Source organism: Desmodus rotundus, chromosome 7, assembly GCF_022682495.2.
Source record: "Desmodus rotundus isolate HL8 chromosome 7, HLdesRot8A.1, whole genome shotgun sequence".
NCBI lineage: Eukaryota > Metazoa > Chordata > Mammalia > Chiroptera > Phyllostomidae > Desmodus > Desmodus rotundus.
Window position 1 is genome coordinate 117,961,965 of NC_071393.1, and position 24,638 is coordinate 117,986,602.

At 50.0% G+C, this 24,638-nt stretch overlaps 1 protein-coding gene across 2 annotated transcripts; it reads left to right on the plus strand.

Moving 5' to 3' along the window:
- The first annotated feature begins 351 nt into the window (after positions 1-351).
- CIPC (CLOCK interacting pacemaker) lies at positions 352-23,225 on the plus strand. 2 transcript variants are annotated; one of them, XM_024568282.3, is made up of 4 exons: positions 352-474; positions 6,423-6,595; positions 15,547-15,716; positions 19,526-23,225. In XM_024568282.3, the coding sequence occupies exons 2-4, from the start codon at positions 6,460-6,462 to the stop codon at positions 20,414-20,416; spliced, it is 1,197 nt and encodes a 398-aa protein (XP_024424050.2). In that variant the 5' UTR covers positions 352-474; positions 6,423-6,459; the 3' UTR covers positions 20,417-23,225. The 2 variants fall into 2 exon arrangements, with proteins under 2 accessions (XP_024424050.2, XP_045057686.2); XM_045201751.2 differs by lacking the exon at positions 352-474 and adding an exon at positions 492-565.
- The last annotated feature ends 1,413 nt before the right edge of the window (positions 23,226-24,638 follow it).

Sequence of the window (24,638 nt, forward strand, 5' to 3'; positions counted from 1 at the left end):
CTCCCGCAAAGAGATTCATGCGTCCTGCCATGTTCGCAGGGAGCGTCTCCTAACCCCGTGTGGAATTCGCACTCCGAGCCGCTCAAGGCTAAAAGTCCCCCGTACAAAATGGCGACATGGCCTGGGAAATAACCATAGAGACATCCGCCCTCCGCGGAGACAGCGCCAGCCTCTTCGGGGAGTCCGTGCTCCTGAGAGGCGAGCGGAGCTCGAGTTCCGGCGGAGGCGGGCACAGGGTGCGCCTCCAAAGGCCCTTCTAGGAGAACAGCGAGCAGTCTCCATGGTGTTGGGTCATCCGAGCCGGGTCACGTGGCTGGAGGAGGCGGAGGGAGGAGAAAGGGGCGGGAGGCCGGGGGGGCGGGGGCATTGCTGGAGACCCGGCGACTACTGGGTTGTCATGGAGCGGCAGGGCCGGGCTGGCGCATGCGCCACCTGACCCGCAGGTTGGTAGTGAAGCGGCGACCTCGGCCCTAGGTGAGAAAGGAGGACTGCGCGCAGGAGGAGAGGGTTTGGGCGAGGAGCGTGGGGGAAAGGAGGTGGGAGTAGGGGAAAGAAGGGGCGCGAGGTAGGCAAGAGGGGGAACTTGGACTTTTGGGGAACTGAAGGCCAAATGGTGGGATCAGATGCTGTGCGTCCCTCTCCCACTTGGTTGGCTGGTTTGGCTGCGAGGGGTGGGACCGCCTGGGGGAAGGAATCCCGGGTGAGGACAGGGCCGTGTCCCGAGAGGGGGCTTGTGTGAGGTGCCAGGGGTGTAAGACCGTTAGGGCAGGTGGGCCCTGGTCTATGGGGTTAACAACCTGCAGGGCTTCCGGGCAGGGGAAGAGCCTGGAAGCTTCCTGCCAAGTTGTGAACAGAGGGGCAGGGAAGGGGCAGGTGAGTGGGTGCGGGAGCTGGTAACCCGGTAAGGGGTCCGGGGCACAGGTGTGCCGTCTTTTCCAGAAACCTACTGTCACTCCCTCACTTGGCTGGTTTGTTTCCCCTAGGTGGCCAGCCGGCCGGGCATGGTGCCAGGGGTTGGGGAGATGGGAAAGAAGTACCAAGTAAGGGGTTGGTGGGTGGGTTGAGCGGAGCTAGGATCCAGGCCAGGTGCAGCCCGAATTCAGGCTCTACGTTATTGCCCAAGTCCTGGCAGTGTGCACTGCCTGGGCGTTCGCCCCGGGAGGCTGGTGGGATGCCAGCCATAGCACCGTCCTAGTAGGGTCTGCCCAGTTCCGCCTTGCGGAGCTGGCAGGCTCGCCTGCTCGGAGGGTGCTCCTGCCGCCTGGCACAGCTGCAGCCTTGGCTGACGCGGATGGGGAGGTGGGTGCAGGTACTGTGGGCCCTGCTGGAAGCAGGGAGTTTGAGGGGTGGAGAATGGAGTGAGCCATACCAGGTGGCAAACAGAGGACATTGTATGGGATCAGGGTGTAGCATTTTTGACATGGATTTTTGCAGCCAAGTGGAAGAACGAAAATGGATGTGAAGGGGAAGATGAATATTAGAGATCTAGGTAGATGGGGTGGGGTGGGGTGGGGAGTATTCTCTGTTATAATAGACGTTTCCCCAGTTACAACACACAGACATTTCCCCAGGATGGTATCTCCAAACATGCAGACCAAGAGAAAATGACTTCAGAGAAAACCTAGTAATGTATTTATAATTCTAACTGGGATTACTCATGGTTTTCTGGGTGGAGAGGTCTTAGTGTTTTATGGCCTTGTCACTTTATTGTATTTAAGTCTCTGCTTGGGCTTTCGCCTCTCAACTCTGTCCATGCACGCGTGTTATACATGTGACACATCTTAAAGGGAACTTGAGCTCTCGGGAAGGTTGCCAAGTATCTATAAAAGGAGAGATCCGAGAGCAGCATTTCAGGTCCTTTCCTTGTAAACCTTGGGTCTCCTGTTTACTATAAATCTACATCGTCATAGAGATTGTTTTGGGGGGGGGGTTACCCAACCTTTAGTTTGCTTTTATCCCTGAGTTTTCCTCTGAGAATAAGGGGTAGATGAGAGATGTGCTTCCTGCAGGAGACCAGAACTGGAAGCTAGATGTGGAGGTGACGGTGGTGTTTGGAAACACAGAATCTTGACCTTCAAGCTGTTCAGGTATTTCAGTGACAGCTACGCTGCTGGGGCTGTCAGCGCGGCTCAGCAGGACAGAAGGGCTGTAGGAATTAATTACTCTCTTGAGTACCTCATACATATTCTTGGGGGCTGAGGTAGCAAAAATAAAATAAATAAAAAAACTGTTGATGTTGAGGAGACAAATAATTAGGCTTGAGTAGTAGAAGTTCAAAAATAGAAGAGCCAAGTGCTGTGGATTGCTTGTTAGAATTTTATCTTATACCTGTTTATATAAACCTCTATATTTACATTCACTTTCATAATAAGCTTTAGCACGTACTGTTCCCTCTGTAGACCCTTAGACCCTGGGTTACGTATGCTCTTATTAAGAGGCCCAATTGGGGTCGGTCCTGACAGTTCGGGGAGCTTACGGTGGGGTCTTTTTAACGCAATCAGGCACTGAGGATCTGCGATGTTTGCAAGGCAGTTTCTGTGGTTTCCAGTCTGTGCAGGAAGCAGAGATGCCGCCGTGGGTGACAGTGTGGTAACCCATTTTCAACCCCTTGTCAGCTCATGAGCACCTGTCTTTATTGTAAAATAACACCGAGGAGGAAGGAAAAATCCTTCTGAGGTTTTCGGACTTTGCTGTCCGGACGGCACTGGGTGTGAGAGCGCTGGGATGGACACCATTACTCGGCCCTCTCCTGCGGAGAGCCCATCTGCTGCCCTGCGCGTGAGTGGATCTGCTGTTCACGCGCTGGTGTGTCCTCAGTGCCACTTCCGGGAAGGAAGTGGCGCTCAGAGCGATCGGCCAGGCTGGGAGGCAGGCCTTGGTTCCCCAACTTTGTCGGACACCCCTGGGCACTGAGGCTTTCTGCTGCATAGTGAGAACTGAGGGCGGAGCCTTTCACGTTTTTAGACACTTTCCGCGACCAGAGTAGTTCATTTACTATTCTCAAGTTGACTGTGTGGTTTTTACTTCCAACTGCCGCCAGTGGCCCAGGATCTAAAATTTTAGCATCTGTTTTCCTTTTCACCAGTTTGTCAGTGTTTCCGCATTTTGATTCCGCCATCAGTATTGTCCTGCAGAGCCTTGATGGGCCAGAATACATTCCTGTGCATCTTTTGTAGCTCTATAGCTGCACTTCCGTATCTGCAGCGCGACCTTGTCTTGTCACAAGGGTCAGAGAAGACCAAACTGGGATGCTTTATCTAAAATACCTGGAAAATAATGTATATTTTATAAGATAATGGGAAACTTTGTCAAGTTCTTTTATTTATTTCTAGAGAGAGGGAAAGGGAGGAAGAAAGAGAGGGAGAACAACATCCATGTGTGAGAGAAACATCAATCGGTTGCCTCTCGCACGCCGCCAGCCAGGGACCTGGCCCACAACCCCAGCATGTGCCCTGACCAGGAATCAAAGCCTTTTTGGTTTATAGTACAACACCCAACCCACTGAGCCACACCAGCCAGGGCTGTCAAGTTCTTAATCAGTTGCAACTAACATGAGCATCTTTCGTAATCTAAATCAACAGCAGGGTCAGACCTAAATAAGTCTGACGGCCCATCCACAAGTTGCAGCTACTTCCATTTTGAAGACGCCTCCTATTCACTTTCAGATAGTGTTATTTCAGGGAAATGAAACCACGCAGTTTGTTGGTTTTCAAATAAAGGGATTACGACTTAATTAGAGATACATTTTCACATGTCAGTCTGTTTTTTAAGTTGCGTTGTCCATGCGGTCGCACTTCCTGGCCGTGAACAGGGAGATGTTGCTTTTGCAGAATGCTGTGTAAGACGTGAGGATGCCATTGTTTATCTAATGTGCACAAAGGACTAATGACCCTCAAGGAGTGCTTAGGCCGACATGAGAAACCAGTTCCCTTAAATGAGGTCGACATGGCACAAAATGATTTTTGCTTGGAATTGTGTTTAAAATTCAGTCTCATTCAGATTAGTGTGCTCCCTTTAGTCCATTTATACTGTATGCAGAAGTATGAGCAAGAGGGTTGCCCAGGGATGCTCGTAAGCATCCTTGTCTTCTGTTTAATTTTATTTTGAATCCCTCCTCTGCTTCTGGAGTAGCTGATGTTCTTCACAAGACCCTGTATTAGCAGAAATGTTCAGACTTGGCATTCCAGGGCATGCCAGACACAGGGCTGTTTGGCAGGGGGCTCATGCTTCTCTGCACCCGGGACAAATGCATGGAGCTGCAAGTGGATTATGAATTAAAGTGTCACTAGGCTTTGCTTGCACCTTAGTCCACTTGGGCTGCTGTAACAAAATGTCACAGACTGGGTGGCTTATAAACAACAGGAATTTATTTCTAGCGGTTCTAGAGGCTGGAAGTCCAAGGTCAGAGGGCCAGTGTGGTCAGTGAGGACCTGCTTCTGGGTCCCAGACTTCTCATTGTGCCCTCACACAGTAGAGGGGGCTGGGAGCTCTCTGGAGCCTCCTTTATAAGACTCTAATCCTACTCACGAGGGCTGCACTTCCCAAAGGCCCCACCCACCTCCTGAACCTGGGGGTTAGGGTTTCAGCATGTGGATTTGAGGGGACACAAACGTTCAGACCAGCACTTACCCAGTTTTATTATTAGTGTCCCTGTCCTTGTCGGCCTCCCGTTGTCTTTAGCCCTGTTGTGTCCCTGTGTTCTTGTTGCCCGTTCTCAGTGCCTCAGATGGCTTAGTTAAAATATCTGGAACACTTTCAGCCTCCGCCAGCCCTCGGAAGGGCTCGTTTGTCTAATTCTCTGCACTGCTAGCTTAGTTACGGCCCTGCTGTGGGCTAGCGCTGTGTCACTGGGGCGACTCTAGGCCTCTTCCTGGGCTCCCAACAGGAACATATGACGGCCTACCGAGCGTCTCCACTTGCATGACCCACAGTCGCTTCCCTGTATGTGGCCTGAACTGAATCAGCCCAGCCACCCCACCACGCGTCCTCTGTGCCCTTCTTGGCGCCACCATCTGTCCCCAAACATACAGGCACCGGGCCCCATCCAGTCAGCCTCCTAAATATGTCTCCAGTCTGTTCACTTCTCTCCATGTCCACTGCCACCACCTTACGTCCCCTGGACTGTGTGGTCGTACTGCAGAGTCTAGATGTCTCAACGCCACTCTGGCCTCTCCCTGCTCTAGTCTTAGTCCTGCATCCAAATGCTTTAAAAATGCAGATCCCGTGTCTCGAGCGAGTGGTTAAAATCCTTCCGTGACTTCCCATCACTCTGAAGTTAATAGCCCTAGTCTTTACAACATGGGTTACAAGGCGCTGCATGTCTGGCCCCCACCAGCCCTTCCAGTGTCAGGGTGTGGCCTCCCGGCCCCCCCCCCCCCCCCCCCCCCCAGCTCTGGCCTCCCTGGCCTTTCAGCTCTTTGTTCAGGTCAGGCTTCTTTCTCCCTTAGGGACTTCACACTTCCACACCCCACCCAGGCCCCTCCCCCCAGCTCACCTTTGAACTTCTGCTAACTCCCAGTAACTGTCTCGTTCCCCAGATCTCAGCTGCATGTCACTTCCCTGTCCCCCAGACTATTAGCCCCTCCCCTTCATAGCTGTTATCAAAATAGTAATTAATTGTGTGATTACTTGACCGATGTCTGTCTCTCTCTAGAGTGTGTGAGCTCCAGGAAGGTATCCCTTGTCTGTTGGGCTCACCCTGTACCCCCAGTCCTAGCACAATGCCTAGTTCTTAGTGGGCACTTGGTAAATATTTTTAAATGACTCAGTGTGACCTAATCTGAACCTCAACCTCCTCCTCTGTAAAGTGGTATAGCAACATTAGCAGCAATGATGTTATGGGCTTGAGGTAACATCAGCAGAAATAATGTTATAGGCTTTTATAGAAGCAAAGCACTATTCTATATGATCTTTTTTGTGCATAACAGTGCTTTTTAAGCCAAAAGGGAGCGTGCATATATGAGGAGTTGTTTTGCTCTGTTCAGTAAAACATCCAAAGAAGTGAAAGGTTAATTTGAGAAACCACACTGTGGGAGGTGGTGAATGTATCCTGGGAAAGCAAGCCTCGTCCCAGATGGGCCTTCCCTCCGCTCTCCCCCTCGGGGAGCAGGGTGAGTTGCCCGGTCCAGGAACCCAATCAAATGTGCCTTTGTTAGCTGTTTACAAAGCCTCCACTGAAAGCCGTTTGTGTGCCTTGAATTCCTAATGGAATTTGAGGGCAGGGAGAGGACAGTGAACCTCCTTTTGGGTGGAAACCCTTCTACTGTTTAGTAAACTTGAAGCCTCTTCAGCTGAGACCCCTGAGAAGACACAGAGGAAGTGGGCGAGGCCAGTGTTCTTCGCAACTCAACTTTACACACCATTTCCATCACCTGTTTCAGCTCTCTAGGGATTGACTTCTTACGTAATTATTGTTTTCACAGGGCACTCCAGATGCATTCACCTCCAGCCCAGTAAAACATGGAGAGGAAAACCCCACCCAGAGAGGGCCCCAGGAGACTCTCGGCCAAACTGGGCAAAGGCACAGAGGTGAAGAAGGTGGCTCATCAACTGGGCACAGCAGCTGCCGAGTCAGACAAGGACTCTGGATTTTCAGGTTAAAAATACCTCCTTCTTTCTACACTGTAATGAGGGATTTGCCTGAAAATGTTCCTCCCTGTCACTCATTTGTGTGATAAGGATGGGAAGCTCTCACGGACAGAGTAAATAAATATCTGATCTCTCAAAATGGTAATTCTGGTGCCATGTGGCAAGGTACCCACCAGAGTCTCTGGGGGGTCAGTTCCGAAGGAATGATTTGACATCTTTTTTCAACTCAGACTATCAGTTTTAAATCTTACATTTCCAACTGTTGCAAATGGTTACTGGAAAGAAATATTTCAGTACCCATAATTCTGCTGTCTTAGCTCCTTTTTCATGGGAATAGTTACACTGCAGGAAAAATACTGCATGTTGTTTCCAAGTAACAAATTAAACAAAAGTAACATCATTCTTTCAGATAACTTTTTTGCTAAGAAAGTAATTTTGCTGTGCTTAAAAAGGCTTCCCCTCTAGAACCCACCCTCCCGGGAGCCATGCTTTCTGTATTTGGACTGTGAGCCTCTGGGCTCAGTTCCCAACGTGAGCATCCTCAGAGGCAAGAAAGTAGAATGATTTTCCTTAGCAGTTGGTCTTAAATCTTACCTGAAAGGGCCAGCTACACACCCAGGGAATCTCTCAGTTTTGTGCTGAGGCTCTTTTCTATTTCCAGGTCTGAGGGTGGTGCTTGACACTGGACTGTGGCTCTAGTGTCGACATTTTGGCCCCGGGGGTGTTGGGGGCTGGGATAAGCCTGAAACAGGCTGATACAATCAGACCTGAGAGCTGCGCCGGAATAAACAGGATGCTGCGGTCAGGAGCCATGGAATCCCTCCCGCCTGAACATGCAGGTGGCACACCAATCAGTGCCTTGATCACGCGCCCACCATGCACCCCCCGGCCAATCGCAGGCTAGAGCACGCTTTGAAGCCACCTATCCACTGCACTTCCTCTACTGCCCTCCTCTATATAACTCCCTCCGTTTTGAAATAAATTTGCAGCTTGATCAGAATCCTTTGTCTTGCTGCCGTTCTTTCGCGCCTCCTGTCCCATCCCTTTTCATCCGTTGCAGGTGTATCGGCGGACCCCGTTGACTGCCTCGCAGGCCGAGGCAACTGGCGCCCAACGTCGGGCTCGACTGATCGCCTGTGCGGACCGCTGTCCCCTTCGATCGCAGCGTTTCGCCCGGCTCGCCGCCAGCGTTTCGCCCGGCTCACCGCGACTACCCGACCGCGCGCCGGCATTCCCTGATGACCCCCGTTCCCCGACAGCGGCATTTCAAAGGTAAGACCCAACCATGGGACAGGCATGCTCACAATATGATTTGTTCGTTGCTCAATTAAAAGAATCTCTCAAGGTGCGCAAGATAAGGGTTCGTAAAAAAGATTTGAATTCCTTTTTCACTTTCGTTTTAAAATCTGCCCATGGTTTCCTCAGGAGGGTAGCATTGACTCCCGCCTCTGGCACCGTGTAGGCGACTGCCTAAATGACTATTATAAGGTTTTTGGCCCCGAGACTGTCCCTATAACTGCCTTTAACTATTATAACCTCATAGCAGACATCCTTAAAAACCACAATAATTCCCCTGACATACAGCGCCTTTGCAAAGAAGGGCAAGAAATTCTCCGTAGTCACTCCCCGGCCCCTTCAAAAGCCCCCTCAGTTCACGGCCTCCCCTACGCTCATGCTGACTCGCTTTCGCGACCCCCCTCACCAGCGCCTTCAAATTGCCCTTCTGTCTCCATCCAAATAGATACAAACCCTCCGGCCCCTTCTCTGCACCCTCCCCTTCAGGAGTTCTATTCCTCTGCTCCACCCCCCGTTTCTCAGGACTCCGGCGACCAGTTAGATCCCTCTGAACAGGCAGAATTAGAGGACGAGGCCGCTCGCTACAATAATCCTGGCTGGCCACCACTCGTGGCGGCAGTCCTTCCGCCATTCAAACCGCCTCCTTATAGTACCTCTCACGCACCTGCCGCCGCCATTTTGCCTTCAGCGCATGGCGCGTCCGCCATTTCACCCGCGTGTGCAAGGCACCCATTACCTTGCCCCTGGCGGCCACCACCGCATTCACTCCGCTTCCAAAGCCTTTCCTTCAAGAGACCCTCACTTTCATCCGAGATATTAAAACCATTGCCAAAGAATTCTCCGCTTTTACGATCAGTCCCCCTCCCCACGAGACTTTAGCATTCCCAGTTACTAGATCCCAGACTCGCCCAGATAGGACCGAGAACATAAATAGTTCAGCTGCGGCTGCAGCTACCCCCCTTCCTGACAGTGACAACCCCGAGGACTCTGACAGCTCCCCTTCTGATATAGATGAAGCAGAGCCCAGTACAAGAGATACTGCGGCCCCCCAAACTTATTTCCACACATATAAGAAACTTAGTCTTAAAACATTAGAAAAGGTCAAATCTGCTGTAACACACTACGGGCCCACAGCCCCCTTTTCCCTCGCCCTAATTGAAAATCTTAGTGAGCGCTGGCTCACGCCCAATGATTGGTTCTTTCTAGCGAAGGCAGCGCTAAGTGGAGGTGACTTTATTCTTTGGAAAAGCGAATATGAAGACACCGCTAAACAGTTTGTTCAGCGTAATATGCGAAAATCCTCCTCTAAAAATTGGACCATACTTAAATTTCTTGGTTCCGCCCCCTACCAAAGCAATGAGAAACAAGCTCAATTTCCCCCCGGACTTCTAACCCAGATCCAGTCCGCGGGTCTTAAAGCATGGAGGCGCCTTCCACAAAAGGGCACCGCAACCACTTCTCTTGCAAAAATAAGACAGGGCCCAGATGAGCCATACAGTGATTTCATAAGTCGCTTACAAGAATTAGCTGAGAGGCTCTTTGGCGCGGGTGAAAGTGAAAACGCTTTCGTTAAACACCTAGCTTATGAAAATGCCAACCCCGCTTGCCAAAATGCCATCAGCCCCTATCGCCAAGGAGAGCTCTGTGACTATGTTCGCCTCTGCTCCGGCATCGGCTCTGCCCATGCTTTCGGACTTGCCATTGGTGCCGCCTTACAAAATTTTATGCCCCCACAGCCGGCGCGCCCCCCTAATCGCCTTTGCTACAACTGTAACCAACCTGGACATTTTTCCCGAGCCTGCCCCCAGAAGAGCCAAAATCAGACTCAAATTCGGATCCAAAACCCAACAGGACCTAGTACTAATAGTCCAGGAGCCCCTGCCACAAAATGCCCTCGCTGTAAGAAGGGTTTTCACTGGTCCTCAGAATGCAGATCTAGGACAGACATCTATGGACAGCCCATTCCCCCAAAGCAGGGAAACTCCAACAGGGCCCAGCCCCAGGGCCTCATTCCGGGTGTGAACTCCGGGGCTACACAGTTCACCCCCCAATCACTCCACCCACGGATCCCTGCCCTCCCAGTAATCAATCACGCCGCCACATCACAGACCTGTGGAGGGCCACAGCAGGCAGCGCAGGACTGGACCTCTGTGCCGCCACCGACACAGTACTAACTTCAGACAACAGTCCCCTAATAGTCCCCACCGGCGTTTTCGGGCCCCTACCGCCTAACACTTTCGGGCTTATCTTCGGCCGAGTCAGTTCCACCCTACAAGGGATACAAGTCCTCCCTGGCATTCTAGATAATGATTTCGAAGGACAAATCCAAATTATCCTTTCCACCACTTCAGATTTAATTACCATCCCCAAAGAAACTAGGTTAGCCCAAATAATCATCCTCCCCCTTCAACATCTTAACTCCAATTTTCAAAAACCTTTTCGAGGGTCAAGCCCCCCTGGCTCTTCAGATACATATTGGGTACAACAGGTCACCGAGGGCCGTCCCTTACTCGAACTCAGAATTAATGGTAAAGCTTTTTCAGGTATTATTGACACAGGAGCCGATGCCACTGTTATTTCTGAGTCTCAATGGCCTCGAAATTGGCCCCTAACCATAGCTGCCACACATTTGCGTGGCATAGGACAGTCTACCAATCCACAACAAAGCTCTAAAACCCTTAAATGGGAAGACAATGAAGGAAACCAGGGCTTCGTGACCCCGTATGTACTACCTAACTTGCCCGTTAATCTATGGGGGAGAGACATTCTCGCCCAAATGAAAGTAGTCTTGTATAGCCCCAGTAACGTTGCTATAACTCAAATGCTAAACCAAGGATTCTTACCCGGCCAAGGGCTAGGGAAAAACCATCAAGGCATCACTCAACCCATTTCTATTAATCCAAAGTTTAATAAGACAGGTCTAGGATATACCCAAACGACAGACATTTTGACAGCCACCCATCGGGCGCTAAATATTTCCAACCCTACACTAGCTCAAGATTGCTGGTTATGCTTAAGCCAAGGCACCCCCATGCCTCTAGCTGTCCCCACCAACATATCAGCCCTGAATATCACCGAACAAAATTGCACCCTCAGCATACCCTTTAAAGTTCAGCCTATGCTTTTTTACTCCTCCCCCTGCATCTATAAGAAATTACAAAATAATTCTTTTGATATTTCTGTTGGTTTCGCTAGTTTTACCAATTGTAGCCACACGCTTAATTATAGCACATCCCTCTGCCCTGGTCCAGGATGAGCATTCATTTGTGGTAATAATTTAGCTTTCACTGCCTTACCTGCCAACTGGACAGGGCTATGCGTCCTAGCTGCCTTATTACCTGACATAGACATCATCCCAGGAGATGAGCCTGTCCCCATTCCTGCTTTTGACCACTTCGCAGGACGACACAAGAGAGCCTTAGCTATTATTCCCCTGCTTGTTGGTCTAGGAGTCTCTGGAGCGGTAGCTACCGGAACTACAGGATTAGGAGTTGCAGTTCACTCCTATACAAAACTTTCCAAACAACTTGTCGATGATGTCCAAGCCTTATCAAGTACTATTACTGACGTTCAAGACCAGTTAGATTCCCTAGCAGAAGTAGTCCTACAGAATAGACGAGGTCTAGACTTACTCACAGCAGAGCAGGGAGGCATTTGTTTAGCTTTACAGGAACGATGCTGCTTTTATGCCAACAAGTCAGGCATCGTCCGGGACAAGATCAAGATCCTTCAAGAAGATCTGGAAAGACGACGAAAAGCTCTGACTGAGAGCCCTTTCCTTACAGCCTTCAACGGACTACTCCCCTTTCTTCTCCCTCTCCTCGGGCCTTTAATAGCTATCATTCTCTTCCTGACCTTTGCTCCCTGGGTTCTCAGGCGCACCACAAACCTCATCCGAGACCAACTTAACTCCCTTCTTGGCAAACCTATCCAGATACATTATCACCAGCTAGAAATGAATGAACCTGGCACTGACTCGCAGCGTCTTCTCCGAGAATGTCCTCGCGCATAAGCTCCTTTTTGCACCCCCACCTCCTACGAGAACAGTATAACTCTTGGCATTATACTTTACATATAAATTGTAATGGATACCGCTAGGTGCAGAGCAAAGCATCGCAAGGAGAAGCTACCCCGAAGGTGGCCCTGCCATGTCTCCTGAGAGGCAAGTCGGCTTGCATAGAGGTCAGCGCCCCAACCCTCTCCTCCGAAAAGGGTGCTTCAGAGCTCGGGACGAGCTCAGGAGGAGCCAGACCACTGCCTCCCCTAGCCGGTTAAAGTCCACTCCTCACCTTAAAAATGAAAATAAGGGAGGAGATGTTGGGGGCTGGGATAAGCCTGAAACAGGCTGATACAATCAGACCTGAGAGCTGCGCCGGAATAAACAGGATGCTGCGGTCAGGAGCCATGGAATCCCTCCCGCCTGAACATGCAGGTGGCACACCAATCAGTGCCTTGATCACGCGCCCACCATGCACCCCCCGGCCAATCGCAGGCTAGAGCACGCTTTGAAGCCACCTATCCACTGCACTTCCTCTACTGCCCTCCTCTATATAACTCCCTCCGTTTTGAAATAAATTTGCAGCTTGATCAGAATCCTTTGTCTTGCTGCCGTTCTTTCGCGCCTCCTGTCCCATCCCTTTTCATCCGTTGCAGGTGTATCGGCGGACCCCGTTGACTGCCTCGCAGGCCGAGGCACGGGGGAGGCAGAACGGTGATGCTGGGGACTCTGGGGGTGGGAGGTGCCATCCTGAGGCGGAGCGCTCTCCTAGAGGAAGGTGGATGTCATCCAGCCTCGCAGAGACTAATCAGTCTATCCTGTTGATTCCTTAGCTTATGGTGAGGAGTACAGCTGTTGGGAGTACGAGGTCTGCCTCATCCCTGGATGGGAGAATTATATTTTCTCCCAGTAGGCAGAAAATTACAAATAGACTGTCGCTCAGGGAGGAACAGAGCACCGGCTGGCCGAGGAATTAAAATAAGGACAGTCCTGAAAGGGGAGGGCCAGCGCGTAGCCCTTCGGGCTTTTCTCCTTCGCTCTGCACTCTTCCTCAAGCTCGCCTCCTCGTGAGGCCCGTCTGAGGCATTTGTTAAAAATACTGCCCCCCAGGCCCCTCTCCCGGACCTTGTGACGTCGAGGGTCTTGGCAGAGGGCCCGGAAGGCCTGGTGCTCGGTGTGATCGCACAGGTTTGGGAGACATGGCAGGCTTCGTGCCTGTTTTTGCCTTGAATGTCATGCTTGTTTCCCCCTGTGTTTCATGTCACAAAGGTAATATGTGCTCACTGTAGAAGCTTAGAAATGTAGAAACGTGCAAAGAAAAATATAAACATTATTCACCATCCCACCACCTGTTTTTCGCAGTACTGTTGACATTTTTCCTCTTTCCACCGTTGTCAGGCCAGTTGTTTTCTACCGTGTCCCAAAGTCCGGGTGGTGGTTCTGACAGCGTTCTTAGTCCCCGTGGAGAAGTGCTTTAAGAAGCATTGTGCTGTTCAGACACAGGCACTGGTAAAACGAATCGGACGGGTTGGGCTCCAGAGAGTAACCCCAGTGAACGCACGCCTCCAGCCACCTCAGGGCCAGGTGCCAGTGATTTTGTCACTGCCTGAGTTACTATCTCAGTTACCTGAGAACATGACGGAATCTGCAATTATTGATTAGCTGCAGTCCACACTCAGAGTTTCCCCATCGTCCCAGTTGTGTCCTTTGTGGCTCTGAGTCATTTTGTCTGTTGTATATCCAGAGTCCATCGAAGACGGTGCCTTTCCTTTAGCTGCCCTGTCTTTCTAGACTAACCTAGTTCAGAACAGCTCCCTTGTCTTTCCTTTTCTGCCCTTTTTTTTTTCTTCTTTTTTACGACATTGACATCTTTAAATGAGTTAGGTCTGTTTTGTGCCATGTCCCACCCTCTGGATTTTTCTGGTAGCTTCCCCATCACTAGAACCAGGATAAACATTTCTTTTTCCAGACTACTACATTTTTTTCTGTTAACATCCTTCGCGTTGCGCACACAAGGAAGCTCTTAAACGCGGCTTATTCTTGGCGACGCTCTGGGTGATCGCTTGGTTAAGGCAGTGTTAGTAGTTGGTTAAGGTAGTATACTAGATTTCATATTGTAAAAGTGCCCTTTTCTCCTTGTAACTGTAAGCAATGTATGAGATGACATTTTGAGATTGTGCGACTATCTTGTTCCCCAACAAACTCCTGGCCGCCAGTGGTTTTAGCATCCATTGCTGGTCTTTGCCCAAATCAACTACTGCCTTTGCAGTGTAAAAATGGCGATCTACTTCTATTAGTCCTCGTACATTTTATTAGCTGACTTTCTTTGGAAAGAAGCCCTTGCCCTCCTCCGCCCCCTTTTGAGTATGGCGGTGGTTCATGGAATTCCTTCGTAATTCAGTTTGTCGATACATTATCATTCTTCTTTTCTGTACTCAAAATGCCCCAGATTTGGCCTTCTAGTTAGCTCCTGTGTCTTTTCGACATGCCTCCATTTGTGTTTGAGTACCTTTTGCTTTCTGGGACAATGAGATGTCCAGGCTCATCTTGTGCCTTCCCTGCCAAAGACTTGGAATCCAAGGAGCCCTGGTTTCCTTTTCATGCGGGACGGCATTTAGGAGCCAGGGCCCAGGCACCAGCTGGGCTCTCTGCTCCCGAGGTCTTTGTTTCTGGCAGGCTGGTTCTTAACTAGAGGCGCCCAACTGTGAAACTGTACCTGCCTGGCTGCCAGATGTGTCCGTTCAGTGGATTGAGGGGAGGACCCCAACATCTGTAATTCCTAAAAAGCGTCACTGGAGACTCTGATTTAAATGCAAGTGTTGACAGTTGCCCTCATTTCAATTAAAGGCACATTCCAGTCCTGCCGCATCCAGATTACTATGAGGGCCTCGATGAGCATGTAGGGTACCCCCCCACCAGGGTCCTCGCAGGGCTACTGCAGTCTCGGGGTTCGCTCCAGCAGGGAGCTGAGTGCTTTTTGCCAGATCACATGAGGACAATCATATGTTCTTTTCCTCAGAGAGCGTTTGTCCCCCAGGGCGCAGGACCCCCAGTCAGCACACCCGTGCACCTCAGGCACCAACAAAGGAGGCGCCTAACTGGGTAGAGGGACAGATACATTTTAAACTTCAGCTTTGGTGAACTTACCCAGAATTTACAATTAGAAAACTTAGAAAGAAGCTGTTTTTGTTGCAGTGTGGATGTAAGTTCTGAGGTATACAGATTGGTTTTGTTGTTATTATTATAATTGCATCTCGGGAGGCTCAGAGCCCCTCAGAGGCCTTCGTCTGGCCCCAGGTCATGCACGGACTGCCTTCCCCTCTCAACCACGCTCGCTTGGAAGCAATGCGCTGCCGCCGAAGCCTTTCTTCCAACTCCCTGGTAGGCTGGCGGTGACTGCTCTCATGAGCCTGAATGGACGCAGACCTTTGTCTGTGAGAGAGTTAGAAGGGGGTCCTAGGGCAGTCAGTCTTTGGGGGTGGCAGTGATAATTATGGATCCCATTGAGAATCCAGTGAAAGTTAAAGACCCTGTCCTCAGAAAAATTCACAAAAACCCATTTCACGAATGTTCCATTCAGTTTCAAGGGGTACCACCCACCACTCCCTAAGAGGCCTGCCTAGAGTCCCTATCCTGAGTGAAGCGACTGTTTTTCTGCCCACCAGATGGGAGTTCGGAATGTCTGAGCTCGGCCGAGCAGATGGACTCCGAGGACGTGCTGAGCGCCTTGGGCTGGAGCCGGCCAGACAGGCCGAGGCAGAACTCCAAGACGGCGGGCAGTGCCTTCCCCACACTGTCCCCCATGGTCGTCATGAAGAACGTGCTGGTCAGACAGGTGAGGCGGGGTGCTCTCCCCGACGCCTTTGCAAATTAAGGTGCGCACACCGCCTCTGTGCAGGGTGCCGGGGGCCGACCATCAGAACGCAGGGTGCGCACTCCGTCCTGGGGAGAGGACATTTTCTCTCCACCACTGACAGCGTTGTAAAAAGGGCTACAAGAATCGTGACGTGTGTGCTCATTTTCCGGACAGCAAGACTGGTTTATTTTTGTATCCCTGATCTGTTCAGAGGGACCCTGGAAATCTTTTTTCTTTTGGTCATCACCCGAGGATATATCCATTGATTCCAGAGAGAGAGAGACAGGGAGAGAGAGAGAGAGAGAGAGAGAGAGAGAGAGAGAGAGAGAGAGAGAGAGAGAGAGAGAGAGAGAGAGAGAGAGAAACATTGATGTGAGAGAAACATCGATTAGTTGCCTCCAGTATGTGCCCCAACTGGGGACCGAACCCACAACCCAGTCATGTGCCCTGATTGGGAATTGAAGCTGTGACCCTTCGGTTTAGGAGATGACACCCAACCAGCTGAGCCGCATCAGCCGGGGCAGTGCCAGAATTCTTTAGTCTTGTGTAAAGGCACCAGGCAGAAATGTCATAACTTACAGTGCAGTCTATATGTGACAGAGTTTCGGGTATAAGCAAGAGGATCTCTTTTTAATTTGAAATGCCCTGGGAATTTAGAAACATAGGATGCATTTGTTTGTTTGAGAAGTAGAGGCAATTTCTATGTCTCTCACATCACATCCTGAGCATTTTCTCAGTAATCAGCCGAAGACATGTCACCCGTGGGAAAGCAGCTTTGTGCTGTAGAGGTGGCTGTCCCAGCAGAGGCCACACAGCTTTGCCATGGAGCTTAAAAATGCTGCCATGGGCTTTGTTACGTAACTAGACACGAGATGTGATCATTGTCCAGATGAAAATCTAAGCCCCGTGTTTGCAACAGAGACCTTAATCACATGACCTGGTTAAAGAACATTTAACCTTACCCACTTTGCTCTGAATTATATCAGTTCTCACGTGGGTCCACGGGTTCATTGATGAGGCTTCTTGAAGCTAGTGACATTGGAAATCCGGCTTTATGTTGGTGACCTTGCCACCTTAGGCAGAAGAACATCCACCCTGTAGCCTGACACGACACCTTAACGTCTCAACTATTCCCTAGTTATTTCTGAGGAACGCAAACTGATTTTCAACAAGGCATCCTGGTGAGTCTGGAAAAAAGAATTTGAAGATCTTTGCTTGGCAGACCACATCTCAGCAGGAAGAACAGCTCCGCTTTTTGAACAAAGAGAGGACCAAGACACGAAATGGAGCCCAATGAGCTTGGCTAGTCCACCCCACCAGCGCTGAGGCGCTGCTCAGGGCTTCCATTCTCCTGTCTCTTCCTCTCCCCGCCGCCCTCTCTGGCTGCCTTGTCGCTCTTTCTTGTGTGTCTGTGTTTGTATGCCTTCTTTGTCGTGGGCGAGGCTGGCGGCTCCGAGGGCTGCAGACAGCCCGCAGCTGCGGAGCGAGTAGGCTTTCCCAGCAGAGCTGCCTTCTCCAGGACAAAGGCCCGCGGGGAAGGCTGCTGGGCCGCCACGACATGGGCGGCTCGGAGACAGGCTGACCTAATGGCATAGTCTAGGAGTTTCGACGTTTTTTTTTTCATACATGCTAGAATCCAGCATATTCCAAGATTACAATAGTGGTATACTTTTAAAAAATCTATGTGTATTGTGTAATGTCTTGGTTTTAGATATTCCTCTTTTGAGGGTCTGATTCCAGTTCTGCCACTTAACTGCGTGATCTTGCACACAGTTACTTAACCACCCAGGTCATCAGCTTTCTCATCTTCAACACAAAGGCTGCATGTGAAATGCTTCTGAGATGGTAGCCAAGTCTACAGTCTTGTCCTGTGTTCCCTCAGATGATCTCAGCATGAATAATACCCTGGAGCCCTAGCTGGCGAGGCTTAGTGGGCTGGGCGTCATCTGGCAAAGTGAAAGGTCGCGGGATAGTTCCCAGTCGGGGCACATGCCTGGGTTGCGGGCCAGGTCCATGGTTGGGGGAGTGAGAGGCAACTGGTCAGCCTTTCTCTCACAGGTAGATGTTTCTCTCCCTCACTTTCTCCTTCTCTTCCCCTCTCTCTAAAAATAAGTAAATGGAATCTTTAAAAAAAAGTAATACATTGTAAAATCTAATAATTAGAATAAGTAAGCTAAGTATCTAGCACGGCAGTGGGCATAACAGCAGCATTAGGAGGAATCCAGTGGAATCAATTCAGGAAAGCCATGAATTAGGTATTTCCTGGGCCCATCTGCCCTGTAGGCCTACCCGCAGGTGTGAGTGAGCAGAATAGCCTGATGTTTTGCTCCTGACCAAGCTGGACTGTGATGTCTACTTGGAAAGACCGCTGACTTTGGAGCTCCTCTGACAGGGTGCCGTGGCGCTCGGCCTCACGGTGCTCGCTTACGTATGTCCCAGAGTGTATTTGAGCACCAGGAGGGCTCCAGGATGGGCTCTCCAGGTCACCCCAACCTTTGCCCAGGAGATGAGCCTCAAGTTTCTAGTCACGCATCGAAGAGGCTGAAATGTGTGCAAGATGGTGTGCGTGTGTGGGAGGTAGCTTTCTTCGGCCAAATCACCTGACCTCTCCACCAAGGATAAGAACCTCTGGTAGGCTCTCTGCTTGGCCTCAACACTCAGATCTTTGGGACCAGATTGGAACTGGACTGGCTTTTAAACATTAGAAATAGCCCTGGCTGGTGTGGCTCAGTGGATTGAGTGCTGGCCTATGAACCAAAGGGTCGCTGGTTCCGTTCCCAGTCAGGGCACATGCCTGGGCTGTGGGCCTGTTCCTCAGTAGTAGGTGCTTGAAAGATAACCACACATCGATGTTTCTCTCCTTCTCTTTCTCTCTCCCTTCCCTTCTCTCTAAAAATAAATTAATAAAATCTCTTTAAAAATGTTGGAAATAGATAGCCATGCTCTTCTTTATTATAGTAGATTTCCATCTGAATCAGTACTTTAATTAAAAACAAAAATATATTCAAGGAGTAATATACCAAAGGCTGTATACCAAAATGGTTAGGATGGGTTTTAGAGTTAGTCAGAGGATAGAATCCCAGCTCTATCCTTTAGGATCTTGTTTGCTGAAAGCAAATTAGTGCACCTTCCTACACCTCAGTTTCCTATTCGAGAAGGGAAATGATAAGTGCCCCGTGGGGTTGTTATGGGAACAGCCTGTGGGAAACGTTACACCCAGGGCTGGCCTGCGGTAAGCAGCAGTACACGTAACTGGTGTGATCTCGAGTGGTTTTACGACTGTTGGTTGTCACTGCCTTATAAAGGGGCCCGTGGACTCCCGACAATATGTAACTTTTTAATCAAAAGTTGTGTTCAGGTAAAAGAGGTTCCAGATGTAACTAAATGATGATAGACTTTGATGTAAAATCACACTTATAATCTTGAGATTAGCACATTTTAACTTATGCCAAGAAATTGTACTATTTATATTTTTATTGCCTCAGTTGTGACCTCTCCTGTCATCACTTCACCTACCTACAGTTTCTCTTCCTGAGTGATAGCACTTGAATAAAAATAGATCTTTCCTGCAGTTTTCCCTTAGGAAAAGGGAAAAAAAGGTGATGTGGGGCCCAGATGGGTTTGTAAGCCACTTCTCCAATCGTGTTCCTGAGAAAGGGCTGCCCTTCACGTGCGGGGGGCTCTGCACTGGCAACTGTTAGCAATCCCCCTGCTTCGCCCTTGGCAGAAGCTGGGAGCACCCGTCCTCCCAGCAGGTAACGAGTAGTGTGCTGCTCTTCTGTTCGCAGGGCGGCAGCTCCTCCCAGCTCCAGTCGTGGACTGTCCAGCCCTCCTTCGAAGTGATCTCTGCACAGCCGCCGCTCTTACTCCTTCATCCGCCCGTCCCGTCTCCCGTCAGGCCCTGTCACGCTGGCGAGAAAAAGTCGGACTCCAGGAACTACTTGCCCATCCTGAATTCTTACACCAAAATAGCCCCACATCCAGGCAAAAGGGGCCTTTCCCTCAGCCCCAAAGAAAGAGAACGTGGAACGCAGAAGAAAATCCGTACCGAGAGACCTGGGCCGAGCTCGCCTGCCAGTGAGCCCACCAAGACTGGCGCTGTGTCCTCCAGTCCCCCGCCTGCGGCACCCCCCAGCACCAAGCTGGCAGAGGACTCAGCTCTGCAGGGTGTGCCCTCCCTAGTGGCAGGCGGAAGTCCACAGACTCTTCAGCCGGTGTCCAGCAGCCACGTGGCTAAAGCTCCCAGTCTGACCTTTGCGTCCCCCGCCAGTCCTGTCTGTGCCTCCGACAGTACTCTGCATGGGCTGGAGAGCAACTCCCCGCTCTCGCCGCTGCCGGCTAATTATAGCTCGCCTCTGTGGGCCGCGGAGCCCCTCTGCCGCAGCCCGGATATCTTCGCGGAGCAGCGGCAGAGCAGACACAGGCGCTTCCAGAACACCCTGGTAGTCCTGCACAAGTCCGGCTTGCTGGAGATCACTTTGAAAACCAAGGAGTTGATTCGTCAGAACCAGGCGACCCAGGTGGAGCTAGACCAGCTGAAGGAGCAGACACAGCTACTGTTAGAGGCCATCAAGAGCAGGGCTCCTCAGGCTTGGGCCAAGCTGCAGGCGTCTTTAGCGTCCGGGTCTAGTCATACTGGCAGTGACCTAGACGCATTCTCTGCCCACCCAGACATATAGCACAGAGGGTGTATCTTCGTGGTACTTGAGTGGTTCTTTCCAACCCTTTGCCTGTTACCTTACTCCCATTTCCCAAAGCTTGTGTAAGAGCTTCTCCTTCTAACCTAAACTGTTTGGCGGGTCACTTATGAAGCCACCTGCCCGTACCTGGCTGCTGTCTTAACCTGTGGTCTAGGCACAGTTTACATACGTCTGTTCCGCTGAGGGCCTCAGCTTCAGGGTGTCCTTGAGTCCCTTTTCCTTAGCCTGCAGGCACTCGGATGGCTCACAGGGCCAAGCAGGAGAGAGGAGTGTGTGAGGCTCTTCTGATTGCCGCCCCCACCATCCCTCCCGCTCACTGTGCTCAGAGGCGCAGTGGCCCGGATGCGCGTACAGAGTGGTGCCCGTCATGCCAGGAGTGGGCGCCATAAGGATCCCTTCACAGGTCTTCCCTTGAATGTCTTACAGAAAAGTCACAGAGAAAAGTGGGAGGAAGTGTGTGTGCATTCCTGAGGCACCGCGGCACCTGGACGAAACCTGAAATGCTCTGGGCACAGGTCGGGCATAGGGTGCAAGCCCTTAATCACTTACAGCTTTGTTTCTTGAACCCGAAAGCCAGGGGGAAAGGGCAGTTCCATCTCACTCTTACACTTTCAACACGACCCAGGATCCTCTTCACTTAACCTGGTGAAGAGACTCTGTGCCGCCTGGCATCGCAGCGGGTGAGCCGCTCTGTTGCCTTAGAGTCTAAGGAAAGACATGGTCAGTATCTCTTGGTCAGGAGCTGGAAGGTTCTGGTACTTTGTGCTTTTCTTCTTTCTCCTTTTGAAGCAATGCAACCAGTTTTATGTGTGAAATTTTTTTTAAATTTTAGAGAGAGAAACATCGATTTTGTTGTTCAACTTATTTATGCGTTCATTGTTTGATTCTTGTATGTGCCCTGACCGGGGATTGAACCCACGACCTTGGTATATTGGGAAGACGCTCTAACCAGTTGAGCCACCCAGCCAGGTCTTACATGTGAACATCTTAAGGATAGCTTTTCATGGTTCCTGAGAGTGAGTAAGTAGTGTGAGTTGACCTGCTGCTGCCACTTTTTTTTTCTTTTGTTTTTCTAAAAGATGAAACAAGTGATTATTAAGCGTGATGGATTTGGGATTAAGATCATCCTGAGGTTATGAGCTATCAGCCCACAAACTTGGGAAACATTCTATCAGTTTTCTCTTGGCCTCCAGAGTCTTCATGTCTCCCATGTGACGTGGTACAACTGGGGAGCAGCGTCTTCTGTGTTTCTTCCGTGCGCTGGATATTGGCAGCAACCCCAAAAGTATAGTGTTGCTCTTGTGAGCTTCATCTGGGAGTGCAGGGTGTGATGAGAGTGTACACACGATACACATTCTTACAGCTTCCTTGTTAAGGTAAACTAGATTTCCACTAACAAAGTTTCAAAGTTTTTCTCATTTAAAAATTTCATCCTCTTAAAAATCTAAGTAACAACTTCTGGATGACCAGCTTTTCTGCAAGGAAAATGTTCTTGAAGTTTTACTAAGGCCAGAAAGAAGCTAAAGCTCATATTTGCTAGGTAGTGGTAACTCTAACATAGTTTAAAAACTACAAGGCTTTGGGTTGCCTGCGCTTTGTTCTCAAATATGCCCAAGTTAGGTAAGACAGACTTAGAAATAAATGACTTGGTAAAACTTCTGTACTCTCCTGATCAATGCAGAATTACCACCTGCCTTTTGCTTTCTGAAAGAGTTTCAAAAAGTCAGAGTAAGTGTGTCTTTAAGCAGACTCAGCGAGTGAGTAATTTTGTCCTGGCCTACTCCCGTTGCCTCCCCAAATCTCTGGAACTCCAGCAGCTCTGCTCTGCGCACCGCGCTAGGCAGCTTCCTTTCTGGGAGAGTGTATTTGGCAGCAAAGCTATGGAGACAGGTGCATTCAGAACAGCCTGGGCACAAGTCATGAGTCTTAGTGTCAAACACCTGAACAGAGTTGCTGAGAACCAAACTGATTCCATCGGAAAACCCTCTGTGGAGCTATAAGCCTCTTGGACTCTTCTTCCTAGATTAAGGTTTACATTTCCCTTCCTGTCCTGGTAAAAGATGATGAGAGCCATCACTGATCCTCACTGCTGAGTGGCAGGAAGAAGCAGCGCCACTCCTGGCTCTTCTCTGGTCTCAGTGCTGGAAGTCTCTCTAGGCTCTTAGCATGGGCGTTCTTTCCCTAGGGGGGCTGTAGGCAGGTGAAGCCAAGTAGAGACTTAGACCTTGGAAGGACACTCCATTGAAACTAGCAGACGTTTGGGGCCGGGATCCAGGTCGGCAAATGGAGGATCCTTGGAGTTGACTCGAAAGACCTTCGCTGGTTGCATGGAGCTGTAAGTAGTAATGGTCTCCGTGGGGCAGAATGTGGTCTGGTATGACGCCCGGTGACAGAACTACTGTTTGCTGAAAGTGAGAAGACTTTCTTAGCTCAAACCAGTCCTTAAGAGAACTTCTGGCAGGTTTTTTTTTTTTTGGCAATATTGAAACACATCTAGAAAAAGCTGCTGATTGAATTGGTTTTGGGAATGGAGTTTAATGACATTGTAATTTATTACACTCTCATTGCTGTTTATTGATCATAGTATTGTCTGACTTTACTCTGATTCCTTCAGCAGAAAAGTAACTCTCGTGCATATACTGAAGTGTTTTTCCAGCTATGCATTCTTTAGGGTAGAGATTTATTTACCAAATGTGAATTCTTTTGAGGAAGTATGAAGTTTTGTAGAGATTGACTGTGAATTGTCAGAGAAAAATAAAAGTCACTTACTTGAAAACTAGTTGGCCTTTTTGCTTTGTAACTGCTTAAAAATACTAAGTGGAACCCAGAGTAAACGTTTGATTTGATTGAAGTCCCAAACATGTGCACTCATGTCATCGGGCACGTCGGGATTAGACGCTGAGCTTGCAGAAGTCCATCACTCAGACTGACCGCTGTGAAGCTACAGGAAATACCAGCAGTCAGTCTCAAGACAAACGAGTGATGCAATGTCCTTAGACCCTGGGAGGTTATACAGGGTAGGCTGGGAGGAGGGGAGAGTACAGCCCAGTGATTCCTTCCATCCGACCTGACGATTTAACGAGTCGAATTTTTAAATGACAGAACTACTCCAGTTGTCTACTGGGATAAACTGCAGCCACGTTAAGTGAAGTTCTTTCTACAACAGAGGGTGCCCCGGCAAGGGCTCCACCGGGCCTTCCTCCGCGCTTCTTGGAGTTGATTCCCGATGCCCTGCCCCTCTCAAGGCTCACCTGCAGAGTCTCAACAGGGAGATGTGTGGTGTCCTCCCTGCCCCCCAAGCGCCCCGTGGGATTTGTTTAAGACCCTGGAAAAACAAAAAGCCTATCCTCATGTAGAGGCCTATAGGGTCGCCATAGTCTAACCCTTACAGCATTATTTCTCCCCCACGCCATTTGCTGAGTTGCTTTGGGACCCCAGACAAGCGAGAGCCCCCAAAGCAGGCTCTGCGAGACTGAGGCGGGCACAGCTCCTGAGCGTGCACCCCTCAGCCCCTCAGCCTGATCTCCAGACGTGGAAACAATGTCCACTTAGGAGGCCTGTGCGCGGACTGTCTGTTTAATCCTCATGTTTTATGGCATCGCTGCAGATCGCAGCCTGTGTGCTGGGGTCTGGGACCTGCACGCGCCTGTCACATCTAGTACTCACTGACAAGGGGACTTCGGATAGGTCACTGACCTTCTCTGGGTGTCAGTCCTCTCAGTTGAATAATAAAGCATCGGAACTGGCTCTCTCCAGTTCTCGGCTCTAACCGTGTGTAAGATCTCTGGCTCTCTTACAGATGAGTGAGCCATAAAGTTAATGTACTTAAAACATTTTAACCTACAAAGTAGGTTCCTAGCGCTCTGTTAAGATGGCTTTATGTGACAGTGCTCTGCCAGAGTCTCGTCTCATCACAGGTGACTCTGGAAGAGCCATGTTGCCAGTCCACACTGGTTTGTCTTTCTTATCGTTACCTGCTTGCAGCTCCCATGGATTCACTAATTCCCCTAGAAAAGACTCTTTCCAAGCAAAGAATTATTAGCCCCAAAGGAGAGTAACTTGGGGTTCAATGAAATAATGGCCTTCCCTGGTCAGTCATCTGCGAACAGTGCTTTCCTCTCACCGAGGTGAAGGATGTAACTGGTTTTATGTTTTGGAGAGTATGTCATTTAGCTTTTATTTCCTTCCTGATTTCTCTGCC